Source organism: Rutilus rutilus (genome assembly GCF_951802725.1).
Source record: "Rutilus rutilus genome assembly, chromosome: 6".
Taxonomy (NCBI): domain Eukaryota; kingdom Metazoa; phylum Chordata; class Actinopteri; order Cypriniformes; family Leuciscidae; genus Rutilus; species Rutilus rutilus.
In genome coordinates this window covers 45,025,685-45,042,708 of record NC_140214.1, presented here as the reverse complement: position 1 = coordinate 45,042,708, position 17,024 = coordinate 45,025,685, and the positions used below count along the sequence as shown (strand labels likewise).

General features: G+C 37.5%; 3 protein-coding genes across 3 annotated transcripts in view; all 3 read right to left on the bottom strand.

The window, feature by feature from the left end:
- Nucleotides 1–15,900, bottom strand: part of LOC311291435 (uncharacterized protein) — a gene marked incomplete at its 5' end in the record, with an annotated part of 35,439 nt that extends 19,539 nt beyond the window's left edge. Inside the window, 10 exons of the mRNA XM_084410470.1 lie at nt 762–932; nt 1,058–1,231; nt 2,403–2,576; nt 2,743–2,916; nt 5,990–6,160; nt 10,936–11,012; nt 11,057–11,253; nt 11,755–11,945; nt 14,192–14,365; nt 15,872–15,900. Of these exons, the coding sequence (XP_084266596.1) occupies nt 762–932; nt 1,058–1,231; nt 2,403–2,576; nt 2,743–2,916; nt 5,990–6,160; nt 10,936–11,012; nt 11,057–11,253; nt 11,755–11,945; nt 14,192–14,365; nt 15,872–15,900 (1,532 nt within the window). The remainder of the gene's footprint in view (nt 1–761; nt 933–1,057; nt 1,232–2,402; nt 2,577–2,742; nt 2,917–5,989; nt 6,161–10,935; nt 11,013–11,056; nt 11,254–11,754; nt 11,946–14,191; nt 14,366–15,871) is intronic.
- The window catches only part of LOC311292518 (uncharacterized protein), a 1,083,963-nt gene that overhangs the window by 702,366 nt on the left and 364,573 nt on the right, over nt 1–17,024 (bottom strand). The gene's annotated exons all lie outside the window — the stretch shown is intronic.
- The window catches only part of LOC311292540 (ribonuclease inhibitor-like), a 148,027-nt gene that overhangs the window by 103,420 nt on the left and 27,583 nt on the right, over nt 1–17,024 (bottom strand). The gene's annotated exons all lie outside the window — the stretch shown is intronic.

Below are 17,024 nucleotides of genomic sequence, written 5' to 3'. Positions count from 1 at the left end.
AACACATTTTTTACTCAAATGAATCAAAATTGATTTACTGTGTTTTGCAACCAAACTCTTCATTCAATGATTTTGCTACAAAATTACGTTTTATTATGCATAGACAGCACATGCTCTCTCTCCCATCTAAACGCACACATATGGACAGACACTCGCACAGTGTTGTCAGCGCTGCTCTGAAGATTTTATCAGTAAAATAGTTTAACAACTTAAAAGCTACATGACATTTATCCTGGAGTGGATATACTTAGTTATACTTGCTGCTGAACACTGTTGAAGATATTTATCGAACAGTCACTTATCGAACACTTATCGATCACTTCTCTCTCTCTCTCTCTCTCTCTCTCTCTCTTTCTCTCTCTCTATTTCTCTCTCTCTCTGTCTATAACAGCATTAATCAGCTAATAATTCAATGGCCCGTCGTCAATTATTCCTTACTTATTGCCGTATTCTCTGATAAAATTAGAGTCTTGAGTGAAGCGCGACAGTACCACCTGCGTCTTCATGTTGTAATTGTCACAGACATATATTTTAACAGCGGACGGGCCACTTTAAATTAATCACCAGAATTTGTTGGCGGGCCTGATTAAAAGTCGTGGCGGGCCGTGTTTGGCCGGCGGGCCTTGTTATTGACACATGTGCTGTACAGTAACTGAAATAATTATTGACCCATGATCAAACTGTCTGTCTGGAAATATTATCATCAGCTAACATTACAACTAATAGTAAAGTAATATTATAAATAAATGAGCAATACTCACGTCAGTGTGTTGAGTTGATAGTGTTTATCCTGCAGTAGAGCAGCGATCTGATTCACTCGTGTGTCTCCTAGTTCATGTTCTCTCAGATTCAGCTCTCTCTGGAGTAACGGGTTTTTACCCACAACTCTATTCACATACTGACAGGCTTCCTCTGCAGCAGGACTCAAAAACCTGCAGAAGAGTCAATTCAGTTCTCAACTAAATGTCCAGCTTATTATATAACTAAAATAATATATTAGTTATGAATATTTTGCCTGCATATAGCTAATTTAGTTAATTATTTGATCCCGTCTCACCTCAGTGTCTTCAGTTGAGAGTCTGGATCCTGTAGTAAATCACTGAGCTGCTTCACTCCTGATTGTCCAGGATCATTTCCTGTCAGATCCAGCTCTATCAGGTGTGAAGGGTTTGATCTCAGAGCTGAAGCCAGAGCTTTATAACCTTCTTCTGTCACACTGCAGTTAGAGAGTCTAGAACAAAGAGGAAAACATTAAGCTGATTAATCAGTTAAACCTGAACAATATAAATCTGAATGATCGCTCTTCCAGTCGCCTCTACAATAAGGAAGCCCCTCTTTCTGGTGGTCTACGGCACATGTTGCCTTGGCTTTTGGCTTGCTTAGTTGGGGGCATTTAATATTCAACAATATTATTGATCTGCCTTACTTATTTAAAGCGTCTTTTTAAAGACGCCTTTCCGTCCGTGTGTTTCTGGATGCGGTTGTTCCCTGTCCTCATCTGATGGCCACGATCTCACATGTCTGGGCCAAGAGTGTGCTGAGATAGTGTTTGTGGATGGTTCATGTCCTCACTGTGAGAACAGGACCATGTTGACCCTGCGGTCGTGACTGTCCTTCCTCGTGAAGGCTAGAGTCTCTCTGCTGTTACCCAGCACTGCCCCTGCACAAAGCAGAGCCGCCAATATGGTTAACACTGTAGGAGACCTGAGGCTCACAGTGGGAGTGTTTCCCCGCGGTCCTCCCGCTCCACTGGCCTGCCGCATGCCGCCGAGCTGCCGGGTGATGGTGCAGGGTGTTTGTTATTCGACTCAACAATGGAGTTTAAAAAATACGACAGATGGACCGACGATGAGGTTCAGGCTTTATTAAGCTTATATGAGGAGGATGAAATCCAGTGGGAACTGGAAAGTCACACACAGTCCTACGTCACCGGACTAATTTGCCTAATCTTCACTGTATTTTAGACTGCGATGGAAACACAGACAGCAATAGGTCTGGGGGAAAAAGATCCTGGGACAGATTGTTCTGGGTAATTTCAGTGGAAACACAGCTTTAGATGATCATCTTATTGAAGAGCTTATCCACTAGTCTGTTTTGAAACCCAGTCACACTAGTTCTGTGTGCTGAAAGACACTGTTTCTTCTCTTTCATTTTGAGTATTTATTTGACGTCTCTCTTCTTTATTCTCTGTTGAAAAGGCAGATTTCTGCATGTACACAATCAGTGCATTGTATCAAATGCTGGAAATGAAACAATTACTAACTAGATAAAACACATAAAAATGAGCAATAGGGAAAACCCAGAAAGTGCACTGCTATAAACAATGAAACATAAGCCCTGCAGTCTTCAAATAAATAAACTTCAGTCACACTGTAATTGCTGTACAGCATAATGATACTAACTGTAGTTTCTCGAGCTTGAATTGTGGGTTCATCAGTAGATCACTGAGGTTTTTCACTCCAGAGTCTCCTAGTTTATTCCAGCTCAGGTCCAGCTCTCTCAGGTGTGATGGGTTTGATTTCAGAGCTGAAGTCACATCAGAACAACCTTCATCTGTCATATCACAGTGGCTTAAACTACATTAGCAGAGAGATAGAGAAGAAAATAAGACAGAAGAAAAGAAAACTCTTTATTCTGTAAAGTCACATCATCTTTATAAGCAAATACAATGTTAAAGTGTTTTAGTTTAAACTGTTGAAGTGATTTTAAGCATTTTGATTCTTGTATGTGAATGTGACTGACCTCAATCTCTCCAGTTTACAGTGTGAATCCTTCAGTACGGCACATAAGTGCTTCACTCCTGAGTCTCCTAGTTTATTCCCGCTCAGGTTCAGCTCTCTCAGGTGTGATGGGTTTGATTTCAGAGCTGAAGTCAGGATGAGACTCTGTTTCTCTGTAATACTGCATCTATTCAGACTGAAGACAGAAAGAGAAAATGACTCAGATCTATGATGATCAACTAAAATGTTTAGCTTCATCCAGCAGACTTTTGCTGACAAATAAACAGGAATTTCAAGGTAAAGGTAACATGGAGAAAGACTACACATTGTTCATTTAAATATACTCCCAGCATTGTAACAATAAAAAGGTTGAAAGCGTTGATCTATTTATGTTAGTATACATATTCATTTCATTTAATCCTTAAGGTTCTTTCATGTCAATGTTACACTTAGTTTGCTCACTGGGTCAAATGTGTTTATGTCGGTTGTTTTCAGACACATTGTCTACTTGCTAAAACTTTACAGTAAGGTTTCATTTGTTAACATTAGCTACATTAGTTAACATGAACCAATGATGGACAATACTATACAGCATTTAATAACCTTAACCTGTTAACCGTTGCCAGTGCGCCCGCGCACTGAAGCGTTATTTATTTATTTAATTCAAAATTACTATCAGATTTAATGTTATACCTTGACAAACTATACATAATTAAAAAGATATAATACTCAAGTTTCAGTATTTGACCACTATTGTATTCTGAGAAACTCATAGTGACAGTTATGTCTTAATTTGTGTCAGGAGTTATGAAATGAAAAAATGAGTCGATACCTTTAATATGAATTATGCGCGTCAGCCGCTTTTATTCATAAAAAAGTCCGTGCTGTCGTCATGACAGCGATACACAAAACAACGTCCTTCAGGGCTTTAGCTCAAAACTGTGCAGATTTGGAGAAATATTGATAGATTCTCATAGATTTACATCATATTTCTATAGACAGGAATAATATTTATTGAATTTATACCCAAATGCGTCGATGTAATCTTTATGAGCATTTGGTATTCCGATACTGTGTTTTTTAATTCATACCAATAGCCTGAGGGCGCTACATGCACAATAATAGTCCATATATGGAACATGAAGAAGAGCCATGACCATGTGACATTCCAGGACGTCACTGATACCTGACTGATACACACAAAGCTAACAAGAGATCGCGCTGTAACATGCAGATACAGATGTTTTGAAGACAATAAACATGATTGCACTGATATTTGAGTTACCTGTGTTTTTCAAGCCATGCCAGGTATTTTCATAATAATAGATTATATTTATAATGTAATGCTAATCTATATAGACTATCATTGTGCAGAACACTATCCAATAGTATATTTTCTGTCTGATTTTTTTATCTGAAGCCAAATTAGATCACAGAAGATTATTTAAAATACTCAACGTGCGTTAAAAAGTAAGTTTAGAGCACAAACATGGTTTTAATCTCATAAATTGTCGTGTATTGATGGTGTGCTAAGCTAACATGCTAGCTAGCCCTAGGTGCACCTGCTACCTAGAAGTTATACTTTTATTATTTTTTGAATGCTACCTGAAATGTGTCTTTATTCAAGAAATGCATTTGATACAGTTTAAAATGTGTGGTAAACTTTGAGAAAAGAAATTAGGGACTGAAACCCTATGAATAGCCTGTGAATAGCCAGTCGTTAGTAGCTATAATGCAGACAAAAGAAATGCATATTTCGAGCCATAACCAGGCTGGAGAAGTGTGAATGTGTGCAGGGGGAGACTGAGACTGAATGGGGATCGTTTGCACCACAAAACAATAGAGACAATATACTGGATAGATGGTTAGAAGATGACAATAAACATCAGTAGCATTTTAGCGTCAAATCAAAATAAAGTCATTTGACATGGTCTTGAAAAACATTTAACCAAATACAGAGTTTTGGACTTATTATCTTCAGATTTTAAACATAGAATGTTTAGACATATGGCTTTAGCTGTAGTGCATTTCTAGATTGCTCCAGTGCCAACTTCAATTTTATTTTCATGAGGATGTTTCATAAAAATTAATTTCTAATAATTTTACAAAACTTTGAAGCTATTTATAACAATTTTTGTCATTATGACAATAATTAATTCTACATTTACAATAAACTGCCAGGTGTCAGCTTTCAAATGAGATCATAATTGTGCTTTTAATGCAAAGGGTTCATGAACTGTATCTGTTTCAGTTTGGGTATGTCATTTCTGGGGATTTTTCAAAAGTGGGGTTGCAGCTTAACAGGTTAAGTTTAAACATTTACTAATACATTTTGAAATACAAAAGTTTTCTGTTAACATTAGCAAATCCCCTGTGAACTAACATGAAGAAAGAATAATTGTATAAACTAACATGATCAGATTAAGGAATAAAAGTATTTCCTTAAGCAGAAGACAATCAAACAAGTTTTGTAAAAGGTAGTTCATCTGCTTTAGTGCTGCACTGTGAGGCAGTGCCAGTGTATTTTATGTATGGCTCAGCTAAACAGGCCAATAAGAGACTATTAACTACTATTATTCCTTTTAATTATACTAATGTCTAATTAAAATGTCTACAAATGTATAAAACTATTCAGAGATCAGGTAAAACCCACAAACACTTGTTCAGTCTCAGTGAATCTGCATGATTCATGAGTTCACAGAGATCATCGCCCCCCAGTGGTGAACCATTGACATTTCCAATTCTTTCGAAACAGTTATGACGTAACAAAGCCTCGTTTACTGAAATCAAGTGACTTTGGCAGTTTGATACACACTCCGAACCACTGATTCGAAACAAAAGATTTGTAAAGGTTTCATAGCTTCATGAAGTGTGTTTTGAAAGCGCCCATCACTAGCGTTCAGTCAACAAACCTTCAGTGAATCTTATTACAGCCAGATACTGATCACATATTTTTAAAATGCACTTATTTAAATTTTTACAAGTTACAGTATATGTTGTAGATATTTGTGAAATACAAAGATTAAATTGAAAGCAGTTATGACCAGTTCTGATCCTGATGTCAGAAAAAAACATTGTTCCGCTTCTACAGTAACTGAAATAATTATTGACCCACGATCAAACTGTCTGTCTCAATCAAATATTTAAAGCTTCATATCACTTTTTTTTTGGCTGTTTAATTGTATTACTTTCAATTGTTGTGTGCTCTGTGTGATGCTGAGTGAAAAACTGCTTAAAAGTAATAAAATAAATAAATGAGCAATACTCACGTCAGTGTGTTGAGTTGATAGTGTTTATCCTGCAGTAGAGCAGCGATCTGATTCACTTGTGTGCCTCCTAGTTCATGTCCACTCAGATTCAGCTCTCTCTGGAGTAACGGGTTTTTACCCACAATTCTATTCACATACTGACAGGCTTCCTCTGCAGCAGGACTCAAAAACCTGCAGAAGAGGCAATTCAGTTCTCAGCTAAATGTCTGTTGCATTAAAAAAAAAAAGATTGATACAATAAAAAAAAACGTATTGTTTTAAAGACAAGCTTAAGTTAGTTATTTAGATGTACAATTTTTCTTTAAACATTTAAATACACAAATAAATATATATTTAAAAGAAACTAGAGCGACACTCAGTCGAAAAGCAAACTCATAAGAACAGAAACATCTCACAGAGCAGAAGGGCAAAAGCTCACTAGATCATGATTTTCAGTGTGAATACAGAGTGTGAAATTAAGATCTTTCTGTCTTTTAAGCAGGAGGAGTGAGAAAGGTCAGCACAGAGAAAACTGGCTTGTGAAACTGGAAGGTTTTTTTTTTTGTGACAAGATGGCGCCAGGTTGTGTGTTGGCTTGCCGTCGCTCCACATTTATTATGTCTGTTTTTTGTTTATTTGTTTTACTTTTATGTTTTATCAATCATTTGGATTGCTCACAGTTGATCTATGATCGCCTTTCGTTGCTAAGTCTTCGATCTACGGCCTTGGATATGTGCAGCCGTGATTTGAACTTGAAATTGTTCGCTGAACAGCCATGCATGTTCCAGCCACCGATGAAAGTCTGTCAGGTAACTGGATGCGCGTGCTGGAAGAGGAGACGCCGCAGGAGACGAGGCATACGGGCTGGAGTCTTGGTGAAACTTAAGAAATTGAGGATCCTGAATAGTGGAGTTAGAACAACGGCGGAGTCGCGACCTTCCTATTTGATACATGTTCTGCCTGCCACATCAACATTATTGCGTTGGAGGCGTGGTGCATTCAAATTTGCGCTCCGTGAGATGAGCTGGGGAAATGAAGCTAAGTGCTGTTTCTTCCTCTAATCGGCCCGTTGAGTCGACCACAGTGCTTATGGCTTTGATAAACGCACGCTCAGTTGTCAACAAAACATTCATCCTGAATGACTATTATGTAACGTATGGGCTGGACTTTCTTTTTATTACTGAAACTTGGTTAAATGATGCTGATACGAGTCCTCTTGTTGAGCTTTTACCAAGGGGATGTAGCTATTTAAGTACTTCGAGAAGTAATCGTCGAGGTGGAGGCTTGGCTGTTATTTTTAATAACATGATGAAGTGCAAGTTACTGCCTGTTGAAAGTTCCAAGAGTTTTGAAGTTCAATTAATGAAGATTGACTTGCCCTCACCAGTGATTTGTGCTTTGATATGTAGGCCTCCTGGTTATAATAAGAATTTTCTTGATGAATTTTGTGAGTTTTTATCTGTGGTTGTTCCATCTGTGGACAGGATTTTGATTATGGGTGATTTTAATATTCATGTTTGTTGTCCTGGTAAACCCATGACCAAGGAATTCTTGAATTTAGTTGATTCTTTTAACTTATCTCAATGTGTCTCCGGACCAACACACGATCATGGCCACACACTTGACTTGGTCTTTTCTTTGGGGATAACGATAGCAAATATTTGTGTTGAAGAAATGGCCATCTCGGATCATATGCCTATTAGGTTTAATTTTTACCTCTACAACAAATGACTGTCATCAGCCTCCATCATTCTTGTCCAGGGTTATCACTACTTCTACATCTAGTGCGTTCTCAGCTGCCTTTACTGAATTAGCCCCTCGTATTGAGCCTACCATATTGTCAGTTGTGGGACCTGATGAATTGGTGGACTCTTTTAATCATGTTTGCTCTGAGATATTGGATAATGTTGCGCCTTTTAAAATGAGATGTCAAAAAGTAAAAAAACGACCATGGTTAAATGATGTAACGCGTAATTTGAGGCAGGTTTGTCAGCTTGCAGAGCGTAAGTGGCTGAAAGATAAATTGCAGATATCTTATGATATTCTTAGAGAATCTCTATCAAACTATCAAAACGCTGTTAGAGCCGCTAGATCTTCGTATTTTTCGCGAATTATATCACATAATGCAAATAATCCGAAGGTACTATTTCAACTATAGATAAAGTACTGAGTCCGTCTATCAATTATTTTCTTCCCCGTCTAAGGATCTGTGTGATAGTTTTTAAAAATATTTTATTGATAAGGTTGTTCTTATTCGGTCGAATATTGTGCCTGTAGGCAATGTTGTAGCCAATATAATTAATCCTTTTCGTTGTTTAAGTAAATTTGAATCTATTACATTAGCTCAGTTGGAAAAGATAATAATGCATTTAAAGCCGACTACCTCACTTTATGACGTTCTCCCATTGCGATAGTTTAAAGAGGTTGTAGACACTATTGGTCCTTGTATACTATTGATTATCAATAGTAGTTTATATCATGGAACTGTGCCATCAGGGTTTAAGCATGCTGTTATTGAGCCGGTTTTAAAAAAACATAATTTGGATTCACATGAGTTAAATAATAATAATAATAATCAACTTACAGATTTCTTGATTGTAAATAACATAATGGATATTTTTCAGTCTGGATTTAGGACCAAACATAGCACAGAATCAGCATTATTGAAGGTTACAAATGATATTTTGTTAAGTATTGACTCCGGGAAAAGTGTTGCCTTAATGATGTTAGATTTAAGTGCAGCCTTTGATACTTTAGGTCACGCAATTTGAATAGACCGCCTTAGAGATTACGTAGGGATAAATGGTGTAGCCCTTAAGTGGCTTTCCTCTTATTTGCATGACAGGACATGCTCTGTTAAAATTGGAAATTATGTCTCTGCATCCGCTGCTATTTCTTGGGGGGTTACTCAGGGATCAATCCTTAGTCCGACTCTGTTCTCACTGTATATGTTACCCCTGGGGTCTATTTTTAAGCAGCATAATATTAACTATCACTTGTATGCTGATGATTTACAATTGTACCTTCCTTTGGAGTGTGATGGCTGTGCATCTTTTACTAATTTTTATAAGTGCTTGACTGAGGTAAAGGGATGGCTAGCACAAGGAGCTTGGGAATGCTCTGGCTGGAAATTATAGACTACTGTCCAACAATATGCAAAGTTATGTAAAGAACCTTGGAGTATTTTTCGATTCTGAATTACGCTTTGATCGTCAAGTTAACAGCGTTGTGAAATCATCTTTTTTTCAGTTAAGAAAACTGTCTAAACTGAAACCAATCCTTTCGTACAAGGACTTGGAGATTGTTGTGCATGCCTTTGTTTCAACCCGGCTGGACTATTGTAATGCTCTTTATCTGGGCATAAGTGAATCACTGGTTACTCGTCTTCAGCGTGTCCAGAATGCTGCAGCGAGATTTTTAACAAATACCAGAAAACGGGATCACATAACACCTTTATTGATATCCATTCACTGGCTACCTGTTAGATACAGAATACAATACAAGGTGTTGATGTTTGTTTTTGAAGCACTACATGATCAAGCTCCTGAGTACATAAAAGACATGTTAATTCCTTATCAGTCTCAACGTCACCTTCGCTCCTCTCAGAATATGCTCCTAACCGTCCCGCGGTCTCGCTTGAGGCGTAGTGGAGATCACGCTTTTTCTGTTGCGGCTCCTGCACTTTGGAATGTGTTGCCACTTAAAAACCTCTTCAGGCACGGATATTTTTAAAAAGGAATTGAAGACTTATTTATTTAATCAAGCCTTTGGCGTTTGATTAGGTCTGAGAACTGTGAGTGATTTGTTGTTTGATTCTCTTGTGTCTTGTTTTAATGTAACTTAATGTTTGGATGTATTTTAGAGTTATTGATTAGCCTACTTATTTTATAGCCTATATATAGCCTACTTAGTTATTGATTAGCCTACTTTTGAAAGTGAAAAACCATTAGAATGGACTTCTTTATAGAATATTATTCTTTATAAACCATTAGAATTCTTCTTTATAAATAAAAGTTGAGTTGAGTTGAGTTGAGTTTGTGAACATCTGGAGACTCATAGACTTGCTGTAGAGAGATGCAGTGAATCTGGGCTTGATGGAAAACTACTGTGTTCAGAAAACTATTTCACTAAAAGGTTATCTAGAATTAATAATGAGAAGTGTGCACAAAACATATTAATTATCAAGGTATACTCCATAATAGCAGCACATATACTGACCCATAATGTCTATTTGACCTGTAGCTCGTATCAAAACTAAACTGTGTTGACGATTATCATCATCATGACAGAACCTGCAGCATCTGATCTGATCTTGATCATTTTAATGCAACAAATTGTCCAGCTTTTTGAATAGCTAAAATAATATATAAGTTATGAATATTTAGCCTGCATATAGCTAATTTAGTTAATTATTTGATCCCGTCTCACCTCAGTGTCTTCAGTTGACAGTCTGGATCCTGTAGTAAATCATTGAGCTGCTTCACTCCTGATTGTCCAGGATCATTTCCTGTGAGATCCAGCTCTATCAGGTGTGAAGGGTTTGATCTCAGAGCTGAAGCCAGAGCTTTATAACCTTCTTCTGTCACACTGCAGTTAGAGAGTCTAGAAAAGAGGAAAACATTCAGCTGATTAATCAGTTAAACCTGAACAATATAAATCTGAATGATCGCTCTTCCAGTCGCCTCTACAATAAGGAAGCCCCTCTTTCTGGTGGTCTATGGCACATTCAGTGGTGTTTCGCTGGCGTATTGCATGGATAAGTGCAGTGATTCCCCCCCGGGCGCTTCAGCATAAAGAGCAGTTTCCCTAAAAAAGCTAAATTGATGTTGAGCGTCTTTTTAAAGATGCCTTTCCATCCGTGTGTTTCTGGATGCGGTTGTTCCCTGTCCTCATCTGATGGCCACAATCTCACATGTCTGGGCCAAGAGTGTGCTGAGATAGTGTTTGTGGATGGTTCATGTCCTCACTGTGAGAACAGGACCACGTTGACCCTGTGGTCGTGACTGTCCTTCCTCGTGAAGGCTAGAGTCTCTCTGCACTGCCTCTGCACAAAGCAGAGCCACCAATATGGTTAACATTGTAGGAGACCTGAGGCTCACAGTGGGAGTGTTTCCCCGTGGTCCTCCCGCTCCACTGGCCTGCCGTGTGCCGTCGAGCTGCCAGGTGATGGTGCGGGGTGTTTGCTATTCGACTCAACAATGGAGTTTTAAAAATACGGCCGATGGACCGACGATGAGGTTCAGGCTTTATTAAGCTTATATGAGGAGGACGAAATCCAGCGGGAACTGGAAAGTCACAGACAGTCCTACGTCACTGGACTAATTTGCCTAATCTTCATGGTACTTTAGACTGCGATGGAAACACAGACAGCAACAGGTCTGGGGGGAAAAGATCCTGGGACAGATTGTTCTGGGTCATTTCGGTGGAAACACGGCTTTAGATGATCATCTTATTGAAGAGCTACAGCAGCATTTAGTTTCCAATAGTCTGTTTTAAAACCCAGTCACACTAGTTCTGTGTGCTGGAAGACACTGTCTCTTCTCTTTCATTTTTAACTATTTATTTGACATCTCTCTTCTTTATTCTCTGTTGAAAAGGCAGATTTCTGTATGTATACAATCAGTACATTGTATCAAATGCTGGAAATGAAACAATTACTAACTATATAAAAAACACAAAAATGTGAGCAATAGGGAAAACCCAGAAAGTGCACTGCTATAAACAATGAAACATAAACCCTGCTGTCTTCAAATAAATAAACTTCAGTCACACTGTAATTGCTGTACAGTATAATGATACTAACTGTAGTTTCTCCAGCTTGAATTGTGGGTTCATCAGTAGATCACTGAGGTTTTTCACTCCAGAGTCTCCTAGTTTATTCCAGCTCAGGTCCAGCTCTCTCAGGTGTGAGGGGTTTGATTTCAGAGCTGAAGTCACATCAGAACAACCTTCATCTGTCATATCACAGCAGCTTAACCTACATTAGCAGAGAGAGAGAGAAGAAAATAAGACAGAAGAAAAGAAAACTCTTTATTCTGTAAAGTCACATCATCTTCATAAGCAAATAAAACAGACAGAGGAAGAGAGATCATCATCCTTATTTCATCAGATCACAAAATACTAAGTTTGCACAAATACAATGTGAACTCAGACTCATTGTGAGATATTGAATATAACATGTTTTAGTTTAAACTGTTGAAGTGATTTTAACCCTCTGGGGACCAAGCTGTTTTTGGGGCCCTTGAGATGTTCTGACATGCTCTGACATTTGTGCTTTTTTCAGTTATTTATAAACATGTTAATGGCAAAGGTGTAAATTCACTCTATATAGCACAAACAGGCCTACCATAATATGCGAGCAACATGTATGTAGATGTTTGTATTTTTAAGAGAATAATGTTTATGCGTGGTTATTTAAAAAAATAAAAATGAAAGTTGCTGAAATAAGACCACAAAACTCATACAAAATATGTGCCCACAAGACTTTTGACTAATGGATGTTTTCTCTTCGAGTTCTAGCTTCAAAATTATGTGAAAATAGTCTTGCTTTATCGTTCACAAAAAAAAATACATTGATTTAAATGGTGTAAAACAGGTTTTGCTTGGAAAGCCAATATGCGAGGGGGAGGAGTAGTTTACACCTTAGATTACCCAGTCCCACCCACTCTGCATAATGACTCTGCATAATTAGCCATTCATTCAGGTGTGACACTGACTGAGCCACAATGCAAGGACAAAATAGCCTATATATTTAGAAGAAGACTTTTATTGACCATTTAAGATTTTGCTTACATCTATCTTGTAAATATGTTTTGCTATTTTATTAAAAAGGTTACAATTACAACAATAATTACAATTTCAGCAATATTTCTGCAAAAAAAGTACTCTTTCTTTGTAAAAAAAAAAAAAAAGATTATAGGCCTACATTTTATCATATGTATTCATTAGTTTGAATATAGCCAACATTGGAACATCTAGTCTATGACTTTATTTTTGACAAAATAGTATTTTATATATATGAGCAGAAAAGCTTATTTGATGTGACAGTATATTCTACAGTAAAAACTGTACCCAAATCTAGTCAACAAAATATTGTCTTTCATACTTCGCCTGACTGTAACGTTGTTTTTATTAAATATTAGGGCATAGCCTATAAATGTTAATTTGCAGTTTAATACGTTGCTTATACAAATACATTTTATTTCAACATATTTCAGTCGATTTTTACTCATCTCAGTAGGCTCTAGCAAAGCAGTTTATTCTTTCACACACAGACGCGCGATTCATATTTAGGCTAAACAGTCTTTACAAATATGTACCCTTCATTCATCTCACAGAAACGCGATTCATATTTAGGCTAAACAGTCTTTACAAATATGTACCCTTCATTCATCTCACAGAAACGCGATTCATATTTAGGCTAAACAGTCTTTACAAATATGTACCCTTCATTCATCTCACAGAAACGCGATTCATATTATAGAAACGCGATTCATCTTTTTGTTTACATAGGCCTACACTAACGTTATTCCATAACGTTATTCCACATTAACACTTGAGAAAGGATAACTTAGCCTACCTCACTCCTCAGCGGGATCTGCTCCTCATATCAGCACGGAAAATTTTCTCCATAAGGTATGCTATATTATGCCTCTTTGTTTACAGTTGATGTGGGCGTTTCACAGACTGAAATGGTTCTCAGAATTTGCGTTTGAATAGCACGCGCTCTCCGGGGCGTGGTCAAATTACTGTGAATCATCTCGTAATGAGCTCGACTGGAGTCGCTCTCTTTTTATACAGATTACAGAAGCTGATAATATTTGTTTTTTATATAAATTACTTCATTTAAAAGCTGCGATCTCAAGCTTTATGCCCGTGGGTCTGTTTCCCTGTTTGACTGAATTTTCGCGGAGTTATAGATCATTTTCGAACGCGTTTCAAATGGGAGTTTACTGACAGAGAGAAGGCAGAAATAGCATCATGTTAGTTTTTCTTTATTTGTCAAAAAGCAAAACACTTCATTTTTATTGTGAGTATACAGAAAAAAAATAGAAACTGAACAGGATCGATTGATGTATTACACGAAAATGAAAGATCAAAATTAACAGAGCATTTTGTGTTTATTTTTCATTGCTAAAAAAAAAAAACGAGCAAAACGCGCGGGCGCGTTTTTGGTCCCCAGAGGGTTAAGCATTTTGATTCTTGTATGTGAATGTGACTGACCTCAATCTCTCCAGTTTACAGTGTGAATCCTTCAGTATGTCACATACGTGCTTCACCCCTGAGTCTCCTAATTTATTCCCGCTCAGGTCCAGCTCTCTCAGGTGTGACGGGTTTGATTTCAGAGCTGAAGTCAGGATGAGACTCTGTTTCTCTGTAATACTGCATCTATTCAGACTGAAGACAGAAAGAGAAAATTACTCAGATCTATGATGATCAACTAACGTGTTTAGCTTCATCCAGCAGACTTTTGCTGACAAAATAAACAGGGATATCAAGGTAAAGGTAACATGGAGAAAGACTACACATTGTTCATTCAAATATACTACCAACATTGTAACAATAAAAAGGTTGAAAGTGTTGATCTATTTATGTTAGTATACACATTCATTTCATTTAATTTTTAAGATTCTTTCATGTCAATGTTACCCTTGGTTTTGCTCACTGGGTCAAATGTGTTCATGTCGATTGTTTTCAGACACATAGTCTACTTGCTAAAACTTTGCAGTAAGGTTTAATTTGTTAACATTAACTACATTAGTTAACATGAACCAATGATGGACAATACTATACAGCATTTAATAACCTCAAGTTTAAACATTTACTAATATATTTTTAAATACAATAGTTTTCTGTTAACATTAGCAAATCCCCTGTAAACTAACATGAACAAAGAATAATTGTATAAACTAACATGATCAGATTAAGGAATAAAAGTATTTCCTTAAGCAGAAGACAATCAAACAAGTTTTGTAAAAGGCAGTTCATCTGCTTTAGTGCTGCACCGTGAGGTAGTGTCAGTGTATTTTATGGATGGCTCAGGTAAACAGGCCAATAAGAGACTATTAACTACTATTACTCCTTTTAATTATACTAATGTCTAATTAAAACGTCTACAAATGTATAAAACTGATCAGCGATCAGGTAAAACCCACAAACACTTGTTCAATCTCAGTGAGTCTGCATGATTTATGGATTCACAGAGATCATTGCCCCCCCAGTGGGGAACCATTGACATTTCCAAACTTTTCGAAACAGTTATGACGTAACGAAGCCTCTTTACTGAAATCACGTGACTTTGGCAGTTTGATACACACTCCGAACCACTGATTCAAAACAAAAGATTTGTAAAGGTTTCATAGCTTCATGAAGTGTGTTTCGCAAGCGCCCATCACTAGCGTTCAGTCAACTTACCTTCAGTGGATCTTATTACAGGCAGATACTTATCACAGACTTTTAAAATGCACTTATTTAAATTTTTACAACTTACAGTATATGCTGCACCAAAATTAGATATTTGTGAAATACAAAGATTAAATTGAAAGCATTTATGAACAGTTCTGATCCTGATGTCAGAAAAAAAAAAAAAACATTGTTCTGCCTCTACAGTAGGGGTGTCAAATTCAAACTCAGTAAGGGCCATGCTGAGGGTTGTGAATAAAATCAGGGGCCAGACATATATTTAGAGGATTTTTCATCAATTGAAATATAAGTGTATTAGTAACTTTATAAAAATAAAAAAAAACTCTCAATTCATGTTTCGGTTCGAAATGCCTTCTTAGATTACATTTTTTGAAAACCACTAGTGACTCTTGACATATGAGACACATTGGCATTTCTTTGTATTCACAGAATAAATATTCGGTTTCCCATCTTGCTTGGAATTGTCGATAGCATATTCACAGTCCACTTTTCTTTTCTTTTTTAGCCATTATGCTAGCTTGTTTAAAGTCACATAGCATTCAGGCTACGTTGTTTACAGGCTTTTGAATGCTTGAATATGATTGGTTGACAAACGTTCTTTGGTGCGCATTTTCAGTGGAACGTTCTTTGGTGCGCATTTTCAATGGAGCGCATTTTCAATGGAACGTTCTTTTTTGCGTATTTTCAATGAAACGCACCGGCCAGTTATTTCATAGGTCCTTACAGCCAACAACAGCAAAATAACCAAAACTCACAGCAATATATGACCAAGCAAATCAATATAGCCTAGTAAACAGGATAAAAAAGACAATGAAGAGTTTGGTTCCAAAATGCGATAAACGCCTTTTTTTTTTATAACTGAGAACCTGCAAAATTCAATTTTGTGTCTGGTCAGTATTGAAAAGTCACTTTTTAATTTGACGTAAAATGCAATATCCGCCGTGTTATTATGTCACGTTTTCTCCCTTTCTTTCCAAACCGCGACAAACGTCAGTCTCCTTTCTCTGCAGAATGCAATAAATGCGCTCAACCAATCACAGCACACCATTCCACGCATTACAGTAACAGTACCAAACAGTAACGGCGGCGCTTTGAAAACACACGGCTTCCTAGTTTTCCGTATCTACTTTGTACTTTTTGATCAACAAACAGACAAAAAAAATGAATAAATTTGACGGCATTGATGAACCTGTGGTGGTTTCTGTGGTAGGGAAGAAACGTAAGCCATCGAAATCTAATCATTTACGTGAGGAGATTAAGAAGATGAGGCACTCAGGAGGAGGAAAAATGCCAGCTCCCAGCCAACAAACCCATGTGGGGCCCAAAGGGGTTGCACTTGGGCTGATATCTGGGGCCTACCTGGACTACCCAACTTGGACCCAGCTAAATTTGGCCTCAGTTTCCATGGAGGCCCCACATGTATTAGCCCAGATGGGTTGATGATGGGCTCTTGATGGGCTCCATATCTGGCCCATATGGGTTACCTAGGTAGCTCCCATTTAGGGCCTAGAGGAGTCTGCCCACATGGGTTGATGATGGGACCCAGATAGGTCTTATCTAGGGCTCTTATGGGCCACAACGGGTATATATATATGGGCTACTGTATTTGTCTGTTTGGGTTACCTTATTTTAC